This window comes from Micromesistius poutassou (assembly GCF_964030765.1).
Source record: "Micromesistius poutassou genome assembly, chromosome: 6".
Taxonomy (NCBI): domain Eukaryota; kingdom Metazoa; phylum Chordata; class Actinopteri; order Gadiformes; family Gadidae; genus Micromesistius; species Micromesistius poutassou.
In genome coordinates this window covers 998,002-1,013,981 of record NC_140276.1, presented here as the reverse complement: position 1 = coordinate 1,013,981, position 15,980 = coordinate 998,002, and the positions used below count along the sequence as shown (strand labels likewise).

Genomic DNA, 15,980 nt, shown 5'->3' with positions numbered 1-15,980 from the left:
CTGTTGTGCTATCGTGTAGCCGCAGTGGTAACCCAGCATCGCACATTTGGAGTAGAGGACACTGAACGATAGAGGTAGTGGAGCCGTGGAAGCCGAAACAAGTGTGTTATCAAAGGCAGGATCAAAGGTTTTGCATCAGCTGGTACCGACGCGGGCGTCATCCATACAGAGAGGGCAAGCTATAGTCTCGGGGAAGGGCACGTGTACATGCAGACTTCTAGGACTCTCGCTTTGCTAGCCATAACCTCACCTCCAGCGGACAATTAAAATTACATTATGGAAATTACAACCACAGAAATGAGAAAGCAGGGGGGTTGGGTCAAGCGTCACTAATGGATGCTGATGAGCCTCACTGCTGAAGGTACCAGCGTTTGCTTAACGTTGCCTTGTGTCCTGTGCTGTAGGACTCTGGTGTGCTCAAAAACATCACAACCACTCTGAGCCACAAAGACCATCACAAGACAGCTCTGAGAGAATCAGACTCTCCTCTCCAACACTCGACCAGTTCCAAAACCTAGCGGATGTTCTATCAAACAAACCCGCCCCTGCAAACAGCCAGCCCGCACACACACACACACAGAGAGCTCTGTGTTGGGTCACCACCACCGTACTGGGAATGTACGCTCCCCAAAGCACAAACCATCTCCCCCCCCCGAAAAGCTGCCCGCGGCGGCGACGACGACGGTACAGGGCGCGACGGCGACGGTGAGGAGGAGGACACTCACTGGCGAGGAGCAGGCAGGACAGGGCGATGACGTAGAGCTGCTTGATGGCCACGTCGTAGTGGTCCATGAAGAGGTCCAGGAGGTAGACGGCCAGGTGGCGGGCGGTGGGGCACAGCTGGTAGCGGTTACTCAGGATGGCCAGCAGGTCCGCAAAGTACCGCCGCATCCCGATCTGCGGCGAGAGCGCGCGGTACGCCGGTAGCTTCAGCTCCTGGGGGGCGGGGGGGGGGGGGAGCAGAGGTGAGGAGGAGGAGGAGGAGGAGGAGGGAGATAGAGGGAGGTAGCAGAGGAACAACAGAGGGGAGGGGGGGGGGTTGTTAAGGTCCATGCATGATAATAGTCAACCACTCTCATCTCCTGCCGTCTTGTTCTGATACAGAGAACCTGGCTCGGGGATTTCACTTTTTTTGAGGGGGGGGGGGGGCAGGCACATTGCCGTCGGGCAAGTGGGATTTAATTGTAGGTCGTACACATTTGACATTCATATTTCAAACCTAGTACATGCAATTCCTTTATATTTTAATGACACGTAAAAACACTTAATCCGCGGTTGCCCGGGAGATCGCCCGAAGATTCAGATCACTATGAATACCGTTTTGTCTCCCAGTAAAGTCTCCTCATCAAGCTCCAGCGGCCATTCACTTCCCATTTCATTGTGTATCCGTGCAATCATGACATGCTAATTAAAGTCCTTGCAGGGGTCTGAGACCAGCGGGCCAGCTAGGTGTGTGTGCGTGTGCGTGTGCGTGGGGGGGAATGGTTCCCTCTTTGGTGTTGGGCGTAGTAGATATGATGGGGTTTCATCCAGAGCACATCTCCTATTCATGTTCAATTAGCTGGTAGTGCCTCACAGCGGGCCTGAGGACACAGGCGGGCCTGGCCATCAAATCAACCCCCACTTAACTGGGAACAGAGGAGGACGAAGAGGGGGGGGGGCCACAGCTCTCACTGGCTGGTGGTCGAAAAACAACCAAACTGACCCACGTGTTGGGAACTTTACAAAGACTTGAGTAGTAAGCAGCTTATGATCCAGGAACAAACATGTTTGTTAAATCATGTTATATTTTCTGCCATCTCTGGGACTCTACCCAGGACCGTTGGACGTTGGATTTGAAAACAGATTGGGGATCGCTGATCTCTTTCGGATAACCAGGGGTCCACATATTAGGTAATCCGCCGACCGTGCCTCAGGAACACCCCTGCTCTTAGGCGGGTTGGTTCTGTAAACAATAAGATTGTTTGTTCATGTAAATCTCAACCGTTGGACCAATGAGCGATGAAGAACCTAGCCGGTTGGTTTGTTACAATTCACTTGAATTTAAAATTAAGTCATAACACTTAACACCCAAACCCTGGAGCCGTCAAATCCATCATATCAAAACACAATCAGCAGCAATTTGGGAACACTGTAATCATACTAATTCTAGCATGTGATTAATCTCGCGCTAAACATAGAACTCTACATCGGCTGATTAATCAATAGTATACCATTAACCCGTTCCGCACTGAGAGAGCGCCTCCGTCGACGAGCGCGTTCACTCGCAGGGTAAAACGATTGCTCTGAGACCATTGTGACCGTCGGGCCGACACTTCAATGGAATCCAGATAAACACCACCCCCCCCCCCCCCCACCACCACCACCACCACCACCAATCCGCTCCACCTAAAAACCAACCCTTCCTGCTAGGCCTCCGCAGTGCTCTCTCTCTCCACCCACCACCCCAGAGACCCATCTGTCTGGGGGTTAAAGGAGAGCCGGGGGGGTGGTGGGGGGGGGGGGGGGGGGGGTGCACGCGGACGAGGTGCCTTTGTGGAGATGCGCCACTGTAATTAAGAATTCCACAGCTGCCTCGGCGGGGCCTGATTTGCATGTCTGATAATTTGCCACATGCTCCACGCCGCCCCTATCTCCCACATCAGGGCTATCAACCGCCACGGCAGCCAGCGTCATTAAGGCTGGCTGGGCTGCGTGTGGGTGGCGGTGGAGAAGGCGCCGCCACACAGAGATGTTGAACACTGTGTGAAGATCTAACGGCGCCGTTGCCCTTTTCCAAAACCCCGCCGTGTTTATTTTCCCGTCGTGTATCCTGGTAGTGAGTGAGTGAGTGAGCCGCAGCAGTACCTTGTCATAATTAGCATGCGAGGCTATAGGGCTCCACAAACAAAAGGGACTGTATTACATACAGCCTGTAAAGGTAAAGACGTACACACACGCTCACTGAGTCAGACAGCGTTAGCCTTGGCTGGATGTCTATTAACCCAACCTGAAGCAGTGTGCAGAAACAAGCAGTCTTGCCATTCAAGAATATACCAGTGGTTCTATTATATGAATGGGTCTTGGGTTATGTGCAGAGAATTATGCTACAAAAGCTTCATGCTGCAGCCGTTAAAATAAATGTACCACACAATTTGCAATTGAATGGGAAAAGGGTTGGCCTTTGTAGAAAGCACCGAAAGATAAAAAGCTGAATCGTTTGTAAAAGATGTTGTGAACCTATGGTAGCTTAAAACAGTATGTTTGGAGTGTGAGTTTGTTGCGATAATAATTTCCGTTGCTTCCCTGTGAAGCACAATAATTCACCATTTCATGTGTTATGTACTACATTTCTGTGCGAGTTCTCATGTAACCCTACACCAGAAAATACATTGTTTACACTTGGAACAAAACGGTTTCTTATCATGACATCACATAAATAAACAGAGACTGGGCCTTTCGTAGCGTTTCTGTTGGAAGACAGTTTGGACCGAGCGTAAAGACTCACCTTGATGCGGAGGGATTGATGGATATCTGCTGCGAGCTGTCCCTTCCACCATTGCAACTCCCTTTCCATCTCTCCCATCCAGAGAAAGCCCAAAGGATGAAGTTATTCCTGCTGAAATACAACGGTGCGTGTGTGTAAATACACCAGCAGCATACTGTCCACCCATACAATAATAGGCTACAATCCCAGTGGAAAGGTGGTCGAGAAAGTACCCAAAACCAGTCCATACGATGGATTACCATGATGGAAAAATACAGTTGTCAAGAGATGAGCCACACTCAAAACAAACTAAGCAAAACTCAAAACAATGCATGAGATGAATTTTGTCCAAGCGGAGGATACAACATAAGTCCACGTTTCTGTCGTTTTTATTAATGCAGAAGCAGATGATTTCATCACACATCATTTAGAGGTCGTACGATCCTCAGAATTTGATCAGAAAGTTTACATTTCCATGCCCCTCCTGTGACCACTTCCACGGGCACGAAGGACCTCAGCAGCCCGCTGAGGTCGTGTCCCTGGGTGGACAGACTCCGGGCCAGCGTGGAGGACCAGTACACCTTCTACACTGGCCCACGTTATACTGGTAAAGGACGAACCCACACTATATTTACCACACGCGTCTCATCCACTCGACCTCTACGGCGATAAGAAGCCATGCCACACAACTTGCCATACTGGGAAAAAAAACACTGTTCACAATAAGCTTCACGGGGGTTAAAAAAAAAAAAACAGCAGAAACAGCTCATCGCACTGGGTTAAACCACACTGGTTTTCTCCCACCGACAATCAGCCTGGTAAACTTTTAGTCGCCATCGCGGCGTGCCACTCACCAGCCCGACGGGAAGCCCCAGACCCTTTGTCTCAGTCCCGCATCCCGGACGGGGGATTCCTCTCCGGGGAACTTGGTATTCTCCCCTCCGAAGGTCGGTCAAAACGTGGGTCGAATCCTCCGGCAGGCGGTCAGGACAACGCCACCTCCGTTCCGACTAACGGGCGCTTTGCTCCGGTGTTTTCCTAAAGTGTTGACACTTTTCCCAGCGATCTTCCCGTCCGCCGCCTCGGCGCCGCGCTAACAAAGTACCGCCAGCTGCTGCCGCGAGGGAGGCTGGTGCGCTCGACGTGGAGATCAGCGGCGGGACATGGGAGTTGTAGTCCAGCACATGGCTACAGTAGCTGGACTACAAACACCAGGGATACGGGAGTTGTAGTCCAGCACGGGACTACAGTATCCGGACTACAAACACCGCGGGGGAAAGATACTGGAGAGTCGGGTTGCACGACGACCGCGAGAAACCCCGTCATGTCCGAAAGTAAATATAATTATTTTTTAATAAACACGGTAGATTATGGGAGTTTAACTCATTTTACACTACAGAGTTCTGAATAGGCTAATCTTGTTTTATTCAATTAGATTTGATTCAATTATGAAATCGAATCTATTTATCTGTCTTTTTGATTTGTCTGTCTGTATGTTATGCTGTCTGTCTGTATGTCTATCCCTTTTTTTATTTTAATCGTTTTTAGTTTTAATTAGTACGTTTTAAAGGTCACAAGAGTAGAGCGCCATCTAGTGTCCGATTTTATTTGACGTTGTCCCATGTGTTTCAGTTTATGCAAGTCTAAGTTTCTAACACACCTACACCTAAACATTTTGAATATAAAAAAAAACGGTCAACTTATGGAGATGAACCATGTAACATACATGTCAAGCAATATAAAAGCCCAACAAATAAACCTAATCCAACACTTTAGAATCATTAGAATCACTAGAATCTGCTCTCTGATCCGCCTCTTTCTGATCGGCGTAGATCAGGAAGCCGGTGAAGGTGCTGTCCGTCCAGTACGGGTCGAAAAACAGCCCGTTCTGCCCGGAGTAGAAGATCTGCAGCCACACCTGGTCGCCGCGCCGGAGCTGCAGCACGGTGGAGCCTGACGCCACATCGTTGTTCCCCGTGTTCGCGTCGAACGTCTTGATCTTGTAGTTCCCGTTGTGCACCAGCCCGATGGCCAGGTGCCTGTTGGCCAGGGTGATGTCGTAGGTGAAGTAGTACACCCCGGGCACGGCGCAGACGAACTTCCCGCTGGTGGCGTTGTAGTCGTCCCCGTCGTTCAGCAGGATGCGGCCGAAGCGGATGGGCAGCCGCTCCCGGGGGTAGCTCTTGGTCATCGCCACGGAGAAGGCCGAGCGCGCCTTGTCGCCGCCGCAGCCGCAGCCTCCGGGGGCCCCGTCTTCGCCCGCGTCGCCCGCCTCGCCCTTGCGCCCCGGCTTGCCCGTGACCCCGGTGGTCCCCCGCAGCCCGTTGAACCCCCGGGGGCCGGCCTTGCCGATCACGCCTTCTTTGCCCCTGGGCCCCGGCTTCCCGGGGTTCCCCGGCCTCCCGGGCTCAGCTGAAGAAAGAAAGAAAGCGATCGGCGTTACGGTAACGTAACAGTAACAGATTCATGCACGTTGCTGCAGTAAACAATAACACATATTAGACCATGAGATGCCTCACCTTGGTCTCCCCTCTCTCCCTTCTCCCCGTCCTTCCCGTCCAGGCCGTCTCTCCCCGGGGCCCCCTGTGCGCCCATGGCCCCCGGGGACCCGGAGGCTCCGGGCTGTCCCGCGGGCCCCTGGGGGCCCGGTAGACTGCACACCAGCTGGGAGGAGTGAATGGTGAGGTTCCGTCCTTTTTTGTGTGAGTAAGACGGTGACTGGCCGGACGTCACGGACACCAGAATCAGCAGCACGCAGCATGCCTGGAGGGTAACTCTCCCTGTGGAAGGAAGAGCACAGCCATTGGCATCTTTGAGCCCAGCGAGGTTGGGTCATGTATGTATGACCAACACTGTGCATTAAGCGTGTGTTACAGAAGTGCGAAGACTTGCAACACCCCAGCAAAGTATAAGCTTGTTTGCAGTATGTTTACAGAAAGTGGTGTGACTCATTTCATGCAATCCCCTTGATGCTCCATAACAATCTTAGCAATGCAAGAATAGGCTGAGGGCGTAGAATGCAGCGAACACAATTGGCCGTACGAGAACATAAGAGGCTATGATGCATAACAACTCACCAGTTGGAAAACTGTAGTCTGTGGACATTCTGCAACGCTACTCTGTCGTTGTCTGCCAAGTTTCGGACATGATCTTTTCCAGTGTTGGGGATAGAAAACACTGGTGAGGTATAGCATTACACAGACTCCTGACCAACAGTGAATCACGCACACCGTAACATCCGCCCTGCTGAAAACAGAGAACACTGCCCAGTGAAATACTTTGACAGTGACGTCATGTTGCTTCTTCGGATGGCTATCAAGAGTGCCCCACTGAAACAACGTCCGTGGAAAGAAGCCTTAAACTGTGCGGGCATTGTTTGAGCAGGTATTAGTCATTATAATCCATATCAGAGGTTCCATAAGCTGGAAGTGAGTCACAAGATAGCGAGAAGCAATTCATTTTGATGGGATGAAACCGCTTCGTTTTATGACGATTAACAGATGTGTATTTGCTGTAGCTGGCAGCAGAAGGGGGAAACACAATCATTAGGGGAACTTAGTGCAACTCCTTGCATCCAAGTATGGTCTGCTGGTATATTGAGCCTTTTAATTATGTTGTAAATGGAAGAAACAATGGACATACGACATACTGAATGGAATGAACCACAAGCTTTGGTATCCACTTTACTCCACATCCATTTAAGGTTAGAAGTGTTGATTTTACTGTTTTACTCATGTTGCTTTGGTCTGCTCTGGAGGTAATACAAGGAAAGATAATCGATGTCCGAATTAAATCAGAGCGAAGGTAAAAATTAGGTGAAATCCTTCAAAATACCAGACATTGGTGAAGTCAGTTTCTAATTAGCTCAAGCCTCTACAGGCAAACTCCTTGGATTAGCATCGTTGATTATGGGAGATTACAGGCCAGAGTTTATGAATCACTTAGCCACACGGTGGCACTATTCTTATATGATGAAAACGAAATACCCTTTTTCTAAATTACACAAGTTTTATAGTTGCTCCATACAGGTGACCATTTTTTTTTTTAAATAAAAAGCACATAGCAAAAATAAGTACAGGTTCATTTTACAAAACAAATTTATTTCACCAAAGAGCAGTATCACAAAATTTGAATAATGGCCTTTAATGAATATGTGGTTGATATTTACAATGTGCATGAATGGCAATTCCACATTTACCATGGAATAATGACTCCTGAACAAAAAAAATCCCAACAATTACCATTATCATTTGCCTATAAAAGGCATAAACAAACAGCAATTTAAAAATAAAAATTAAAAAAGCTCAATCTCTACACTGTGTTGTTTGAGTTGTTTGCGGTCATGTTAAGTTTAGCTGGTTGCCAAGCGGGTGTCGCTACATCCACCAAACACTACAGACTGGGAGAACCTTTTCCCACGGAGGGGGCTCAGGAAGAGGGGTGCAGGAAGGCGAACATGGGGTCGTCCTCCCGGCCTCGCTTCATGCGGAAGGCCTCCATCTCCTCCTCGGTGGGCTCCTTGACCTCGTGCAGGCTGCTGTAGGGCCTCTTCCTCTCGTCCAGGAGCATGATCTCATCCACGCGCTTCAGCCGCTGGCACTCGGCGTCCAGGGCCTGGGAGACAATGGGGGGGGGGGGTCACGGGAGTGGTTAGTGCACTCAGATAGGGGGTCGTCATTCATCATCGTCCATACATAGACACACACACACACACACACACAGTTAAAAAATAAAAAGGATAAATTATGAAAACATGAATAAATCTGACTTCGTAAGCCTTAAAATCATTAAAATCGAATTACATTGCAAACTTCAATTGCTTAATCATTAGGGGTGTAACAAAAACCGATTTGAATCGGAAAATCGATTTTGATTTAAAAGATGCGAATCTTCTGAATCGAATCGTTCCATTTTAAAAATTTATCGTTCCTGAATCGTATCGTACCCCATGTATCGAGATACGCATCGAATCGTCTTTTATTGGAGCGATGCACACCCCTACTTAATCATCATTGTTTTTTTTATGTAAACAGTTGGTGCCAAAGACTTTGAATCTTCTTGATATCATGTTAATCGCAATGATTAAATCGAAATATCAGGCAAAATAATCACAATTATAATTTTTGTCATAATCATTCAACCCTGACACACACACACACACACACACACACACACACACACACACACACACACACACACACACACACACACACACACACACACACACACACACACACACACACACACACACACACTCTACCTTAATCAGCTTCTCCTTCTTCTTCGCCTCGTCGTCTGATTCGCTGTCAGAGGCGTGCTTCTTGTTTTTCTTGTTCTTCTTTTTCTTCTTCTTCTCCTTCATCTTCTCCTGGTGCAACTGTGAAAATAAGTCACTTTGGCTTGAAACACGTCATCCTTGGAAGAAGAATGATATTATCAGTTTCCAACTGAAAGCTATTTAATTACAGGGAGAGGAGCAGAGGAGAGGAAGTGAGAGAAGGGAAGGGGACAATGGGAGGGGAGGATAGAGGAGTGAAGGGAGTTCTAAGTACAATGTTATGTCTCCAATAAATTGATTAATGGACAGTGCCTACCAGCTATAGAGCCATTGGTTCAATGATAGATAGCATAAAAACAGCAACAAATTAGACCCCAAACAATACTGGATTTTAGGGGCTGAGACCGATGTCAGGGAGCAAAAGACTATCGATATATCAGCCGATATTCAAAATATAGATCTTTTCTTAACAATGAGCACTCTGAGACGTCTAGGGGGTGTGTTTCTGTGGAGGGCTCCCAGCTCTGCTCTGAAGGCCCTTACCTCCAGCAGGGTCTTGGGCTGCTCCTCCTCCTCCTCCTGCTGTAGGCCGTCATCAAACGGAACACAGGCTGAGGTGCTCTGCAGCGGACAGAACCAACACGGTCACATCATTTAGAATGTCTCCCCAAAGAGGATTGTAGTAGCACTCGTTTAGTCTCCACCTTTCCACCAGTGCCACTGGTTGGTGTAGTGTCTTAAAAGAGTATTTGTAACACGAGAAACGAGGCAGATAACTTTCTGCTGAAGTGCAGACCAATGCACAGTCAAAAAAAGTGTGTTACTTCCGTCAGTATCTCACTCCAAACTAAATGACATACTTTAGGAACAGTGATGGAGTATTTATCCAGCCGGTAGCACATAAGTACAGAAAAGTTTTTTATAATTTATAAAACACAGAATAACACACATCTTATGAATTATAATGACATTCTCAATAAATAAATAAAAATTGTACTAAATTATTATTAGTAAACTAGTCCCTCATTGGCTCTTACAGTGACACACACACACACACACACACACACACACACACACACACACACACACACACACACACACACACACACACACACACACACACACACACACACACACACACACACACACACACACAACGGTAAAAGAGAAAACCAAATCCACTTACGGCCGTGTGGATCCCCGCCGCCCCCGTGCAGTAACTCTGCTTGACCATGGAGTGGCAGCACTTGTACCCCCAGTAGCCATCCCTCCAGTAGGACCCCCAGATAAACTGGAGACAAGAGACACAGCAGTTCATCATCAACAGCAGACCAGAACAACCTAAAACCACTGCAGCACAAACAGCAGCGTCACGACGCAGTCTCTGCACCACGCTCTGAGGCCCAGTGTGCTTACCAAGTGGTTGTTGATGGTCACGTCCTCCTCGTACTTGGAGCGGGCGATGGCCTTGTCCAGGCCCTTGATGACGGCTCCGTGGCGGGAGTACTCCACGTAGTCCTCGGTCTGGGCCAGCAGCAGCTCCCGGGGCGGGGCGTCCAGGTGCTCCTCTCCGCCGTACTGTCAGAACACACGCGCGGCACGGTCGAGATGAGTGCATGAGAACACGTTTGTGCTCCAAAACACATTCTGGTCATAGTCGTAGATGCTCATTTTGGGGCTTTAAGCTAACTTTAAGGCTTTTGGGGTTAATTGCGCCAACTCTGCAAGACTTAGTAGTGAAAACTCATGTCAGAATGTGTCTTAAAGGATGGCAGTGGTTAGAAAGTAGGACTGCTTGATTATGGAAAAAAATCATAATCACGATTATTTTGGTCAATATTGAAATCTCGATTATTCAAATGATTATTTTTGAGTTTGAAAACATGATGCATTTACTCATAATTTCTCTAAAAAAAAAAACACTTTGTAAATGAGAACTTCGAAATTTCCCCTTAAAAATATACACAAAATGGTCAAATAGAAAATAAAGTCCAGATATGAATCCAGCTGTTCAGCAATTTCTATAATTATTATTATTATTTTTTAATCGTTTCAACTTGATTATATTAGTTTGGTGATCGTTTCACTCTGAAATCGAAATCGCGATCAAAATTCGATTAATCGCCCAGCCCTATAAGTAGTTCTTTATTTGGACTGGAGCTAGCAGGACATTGCAAATCTTGCATATTGCACCTTTAAGCAGAGAGCTTCAAAGCCATAAAGCAGCAGGTATTTGAATAAGAGAAAGAAGGTCTCCTACCCGCTCCAAGATGGTATCCTTCTGCTTCTCTTTGAAGTCCTCCTTCTTGACTTTGAAGGACTGGTGCAGCAGCTCCAGCTTGGTGGGGTCGGCCTGCAGGTGCACCTCTGACCCCTTCTCATAGGCCTCCCAGGCAAACACTGGAACACAGTGGAGGAACACACGGTTAACCAGTGACACCACGCATCCACCGCAGGGCTGCAGTTCACTACTAGCATTGAAGGGAGTTTAGAAAGTGTTTGGTGACTTACACTGGGTTTGGGCCATGGTTATGGTGTCCCCTGAGTAGCGCACAAAGTTGTCTCCGGCGAATCCCACTCTGCGAGAGATCAAAGAGCAAAGCGTTGGCCGTACGGTAGTTAAGACAAGACCGCACAGAGGAGAACAGAGCTGGTGGACAGTGTATCAGTCAGTTGTTGGCTCACTCGTCGGGGTTCATGCCGGTGTTGTAGTACGGATTCTCCCTCATAGCTCGGGTCTTGGGGTCGTAGTAGGCTGAGTTGGGATCCAGATTCCTCAAGTACTAGAGAGAAATAACGAGGCAATGGAGCACAATTAACATCACGGACAGCTGTAAAGGAAGCCAACAGGCAGTCAAGGGGCATGTCAATCCATTATTGGCGACAGATTGAGGAGTGGATTAGCTACACACAGAGTACTCCGTGAGGGCCCCTGGAAAGATGAGACCAGAGATGAACCCCATGGGACGGACTGAAGTACACTCTTACCTTGGCGATGTCTTCTCGGATACGCAGATTCCTCACGGTGATACGTCTCTTGGAGTCGAAGTTCTGCCCAGGCATGTCGATGTCGTCGGCGTATTTGTCTTCATCCTCGTCCTCGCTGTCGTGTTCCCGCTCCTGTGTGGGAGAGACCAGAATATAACGAGGGACCGACTCGGCTTAACCTCAAAGACGACACTTCACCAAGAATCTAGAACAATTTGGTGCCAGACAAGCATGTTTTTATTTGACTCGTGTTCCACATGAAATCATATACATTTTATATGAAAGGCTGGGATTTGTCTTAATGCAATTTATCTTAAGTTAGCTTTAACTGATTGTGTCCGTCGTGCAGACACGTTTCCAACAGTGTTTTTGGTTGACCGCTGGTCTGCCCCTAGTCTTACCTGGTCCAGTTTTCCTGAAGCCAGCTCATCCTGAAGCTTCTGGGCCTTCAGGGTTCTCTTGGCCTGGGAGAAGCATCAAGGAGCAAAGATTATATATTATTAATTAAAGCTCTATGTACACATCAGGACATTAGTCAACTTTCTGTTTCTACATTTTCCCTGAAATGTTCAGATTTTTACAGACGGTTCCTCGTCGAGAATTTGGAGGTGCCATTCAGGTCGGAGAGGGAGATGGAGCGTGAAGCTGGAGCTCACCTGGTCCACTTTGGAATACTCCTCCACGATGCGCTGGTGGTCCTCGGGGTCATAGCCGTTCCAGCGATCCCTCTTCCCGTCATAGTCCAGGGACAAGTTCACCTGAGAGTGCTCGTCTGGAGCTATACCCGAACCGGTGAACTTGGCTCCCACTTTCCTGGGCCGCTGGTAGGTAGAAATGTAATATAAAAAGGAAATTAAGCCTTCATTCTTGTTATATATGTGCCACTATGAACACATCGACGCCCCCCTGTGTGTTAACAGAAGGTAAGGTTTCTAGACCAGGGCCCCGTTTCCCGAAAGCATCGTTAGCCTAACGACATCGTTAAAACCCTCGTAGCTAACGACGGCTCCAGGGGTACTCGTAGAGCACTAGGATGCATCGTTACTATAGCCTCAGTGGAGTCAACAGCTGGACATTCCGTGTATTGGATGTGTTTTATTAAAACACGTCATCCAATACCACTGAATGTCCAGCTGGCGCTATTTCGCAATACCCCCAAAAAAGTGGTTTTTACGCATATATATTACTCGTAGACTACCGTTAGATTTAAACAGCAAAGACAGAGACATGTTAGAAGTCAACAAAAATATAACTTATTGCAGCAATTTAAAATTCCAAAAATACATGCGCAGTCGAAATGTACCGATCAAATGCCACGTCACAAGGCAACCCTATCACAAGGCATATAATAAAATCTAATTATTCCATTGCTCGTGTGGGAGGTCGCTTGCGAGCTGCACTTGCTGTCTCCCTCTGATTTTAATTCAACCATCGTGGTTAAAATGTCCTCAACGACAGAAGACATACCGTAGGCTACATGAATCATGCTGAGACCAGCGGGTGTCTGAGAATTTCTAGACGAGTGCACGGCGCGCCAATCACTGAATGAATGAAACCTTCTGCGGAATCAGAGAAAGTCTGCCCTCTTTGCAGGACAAAGCAGGTTTCATGGATCGTACGAGTGTGGATCCATCGTTATCGGGAAACGGGGCCCAGCATCATAAAAAAAAGTTGTTTTTGTTGAGAATGCAGTTGTTTACCTCCAAACAGTCTTTCTTCTTGTGTGTCACCGCACCACAGTTTTCACACGAACCCTTACGGAACTTTGTGCTAATCGGTTTCTGGTGACAGAAGTAGACATGAAGCTTTTAGTTTATAAACAGGACCTTTCCACACACAACATCTGCGCTCCATCTCATGACAACAACTGACCTCGTCCACCCCTCGCTTGTACCACTGGCCGATGGACGAAACATAATCCACTTCCTCTTCCTGGGGCCTCTGATGCTTAAGCGTGGGCCTCTTGGACGGGTCGATGTACCAAGGCACTGACGAAATGTACTGGGGGATGTGAGGGTTGATGTCTCTGGAAGGGTTAGGTACAGGTCAGGTAAACACAGCAGTAACGACCAGGGAAGCTTACATCCTTCTCCCGGTAAAACGACCTCCATGTCCATGTACGTCATAAACACCTAATGGTGAGTTTATCGCCATTAAATACAATCAAATCAGACTTATATCTTCATGAATGGGTACTCCATAGAAGGCATTGCGACCCCCTATTTGCACCCCCATGTCCATGTACATCTAATGGTGAGTTTATCGCCATAAGATACAATCAGATCAGACCCATTCATGAACGAATGGGGCACACACACCGTGATGAGAGGCATTCCGACCCCAATTCCCAATTCTCGCCCACCACCACGTTTGACCCCTTGCTTGCTTGCTTACTTTCCCTCCTCGTCCACCTCGGCCGGGGCGTTTCCCAGCTTCCTCTGCTCCTCCAGCTCCTTCTTCTTCCTCCAGTCCTCGCGGGTCATCTTCTTGGGCTCGTCCAGCCCCAGCATCGCGTCCTGCCCGGCCTGCGAGGGCCCTTCCTCCGTCATGGCTGCTGCGGTGGTTCTGGATCGGTTTTTAAAAAATAAAAAAATTAAAAAAACAGAATGTGGCTGGTCGTTATTGTTACAGTTGTACCCTTTAGTAGTTTCATCATCGTGGAAAAAGCAATTAATTATTATTATTTATTTGTTGTTTTTAGGACATTTTATGCAAAGACGTCCACAGGCTAACCGGCGGTGCTAACGCAGATGCTACTTCTGGTATATCGGTGGCTTTATGTTGTTCTACTAAGAATACCCGCTGGTGATAAGTGCACATTTGCACAAAATGTATAAATAGTATAGTTTTACCTTTTCGGGGTTAGTTGAAGAGGGGTTAATCACGTTCTGATGCTCGCTGATGTTTTGTTTATTACGCGGACGGCGCTGTCGTCGCCATTTTACGTTTTGTATTTCGTCACCAGAGCTTCTTCCTCGTGGGAACGCTCGACTCTGGTGGTGCGGGCGGCCCCTACTGGACACCCGATGGCGAGTGCGCTCCCTGCTGGACAGGCCGCAGGAACTGCGGTTGGGCCATCTTAATCTTGTAGAATCTGATATTGCTAATGGTGTATATGCTGTCTGAATGATGTGTTGTTCATTGGATTTGATTTGGTTAATTCAACAGGCCAGAAAAGGGTAACATAGAATTTGATTAAAATGCTACTGTCGTAAAACTTTACTAACACATAGATTATTCTTGAGCACAGTACAGTTTGATTAAAACATTTCTTTGCGGGATTCACCCCATGAGGAAAGGAGTCAACAATGGATGAAACTCAGTTGGTATTGTGCTTACAAATATTATACATGACAATGTAAAAGACTTGACTATTGAGAAGTACAAAAACTCAGTAACAAAATGGTAGGCCTACATTACCTGCCTGTCTATTAAGTGTGGTGACCGACTGATAAATATGCAGTGTAAACTAGAAGTGCTTCATGGACATATTTCTCCCCAAAAACCTGCAAATGCAGTACATTCTTGTTTTTACCCAACACTCAATTACTTTATAGGTTTGATCATTATTATTTTTTACAATGACATTCAAATCACGTTTCCACTGCTTTGACATTTGTTTGAAATCCCTTGACCATATTTAATACCTTTCTAAAAGCGTTTTTATTGTAGACAAAAGTTTGTGTCCAAGTAGATAACCGAAAAACACAGATTATCATCTACATGGCCACCACAGCCATAAAAAAGAAAATGGTCAACTAACGATGAAATTCCCATCAGAAATAAATAATACTTTCAACTCAAATGGATTGAGAACAAAACCAAAGCAGACATGACCAAATACAACTTAAAGCACGACAAAATATCTGAAGGACTCTCGGCTTGAAAAACACAAGTCAACAACCTGATGGAGAAGCTGCCTGGACAGAAATATGGACATTAATCTACTCTTCGCAATCCCATCACCCATCGCTTGCTTTGGCCAATCTATATTTGGCTACTGCTTCATGGATTATGTGGCAAAGGGATTCAAGCACCATATCGCAGATTTCAAATTGTTCAAATTGTTGAATTTAAGTACAAGGATATCTGTACAGTGAATATAAAAACTGACCGCTCTGTAAGATAAATCTGATCCTGGGAAATTTGGGTTATTTAAAAAAAAAACGACACTTGCTGATGAAGAGGCTGCTTATGCTTTTGATATAACCGCTGATTTCTGAATCGGAATGAATTCGATTTCAACAG

The 15,980-nt window shown here is 47.1% G+C and overlaps 3 protein-coding genes across 3 annotated transcripts; all 3 read right to left on the bottom strand.

Annotated features, from left to right (window-relative positions):
• Positions 1–426: 426 nt before the first annotated feature.
• LOC311344707 (cyclin-J-like) lies at positions 427–4,428 on the bottom strand (the record flags this gene model as incomplete). Its single annotated transcript, XM_084469063.1, has 4 exons — positions 4,321–4,428; positions 3,488–3,598; positions 726–936; positions 427–437 (listed from the first exon to the last, which is right to left on the bottom strand). Exons 2-4 carry the CDS (start codon positions 3,563–3,565, stop codon positions 427–429), a joined length of 300 nt encoding a protein of 99 aa, XP_084325189.1. The 5' UTR covers positions 3,566–3,598; positions 4,321–4,428.
• A 685-nt stretch (positions 4,429–5,113) lies between these two features.
• On the bottom strand, positions 5,114–6,674 carry c1qtnf2 (C1q and TNF related 2). Its single transcript, XM_084469595.1, has 3 exons — positions 6,544–6,674; positions 5,986–6,246; positions 5,114–5,878 (listed from the first exon to the last, which is right to left on the bottom strand). The coding sequence occupies exons 1-3, from the start codon at positions 6,569–6,571 to the stop codon at positions 5,226–5,228; spliced, it is 942 nt and encodes a 313-aa protein (XP_084325721.1). The 5' UTR covers positions 6,572–6,674; the 3' UTR covers positions 5,114–5,225.
• An 871-nt stretch (positions 6,675–7,545) lies between these two features.
• On the bottom strand, positions 7,546–14,691 carry slu7 (SLU7 homolog, splicing factor). Its single transcript, XM_084469326.1, has 15 exons — positions 14,585–14,691; positions 14,127–14,297; positions 13,605–13,758; positions 13,433–13,513; positions 12,389–12,553; positions 12,134–12,196; positions 11,733–11,864; positions 11,430–11,527; positions 11,256–11,323; positions 11,005–11,144; positions 10,161–10,322; positions 9,931–10,035; positions 9,288–9,365; positions 8,727–8,843; positions 7,546–8,080 (listed from the first exon to the last, which is right to left on the bottom strand). Exons 2-15 carry the CDS (start codon positions 14,279–14,281, stop codon positions 7,895–7,897), a joined length of 1,704 nt encoding a protein of 567 aa, XP_084325452.1. The 5' UTR covers positions 14,282–14,297; positions 14,585–14,691; the 3' UTR covers positions 7,546–7,894.
• Positions 14,692–15,980: the final 1,289 nt, after the last annotated feature.

Bases quoted from the DNA above. Each gene is read 5' to 3' on its own strand.
- c1qtnf2 (XM_084469595.1), bottom strand. From the start codon at position 6,571: ATGTCCACAGACTACAGTTTTCCAACTG. The intron at 6,247-6,543 runs GTGAGTTGTTAT...TTCCTTCCACAG, and splicing joins AGACTACAGTTTTCCAACTG to GGAGAGTTACCCTCCAGGCA. The intron at 5,879-5,985 runs GTGAGGCATCTC...TTCTTTCTTCAG, and splicing joins GGGAGAGAGGGGAGACCAAG to CTGAGCCCGGGAGGCCGGGG.
- slu7 (XM_084469326.1), bottom strand. From the start codon at position 14,281: ATGACGGAGGAAGGGCCCTCGCAGGCCGGGCAGGACGCGATGCTGGGG. The intron at 13,759-14,126 runs GTAAGCAAGCAA...TAACCCTTCCAG, and splicing joins GAGGTGGACGAGGAGGGAAA to AGACATCAACCCTCACATCC. The intron at 8,081-8,726 runs GTAGAGTGTGTG...ATTGTCTCCCAG, and splicing joins AGAAGGAGAAGCTGATTAAG to GCCCTGGACGCCGAGTGCCA.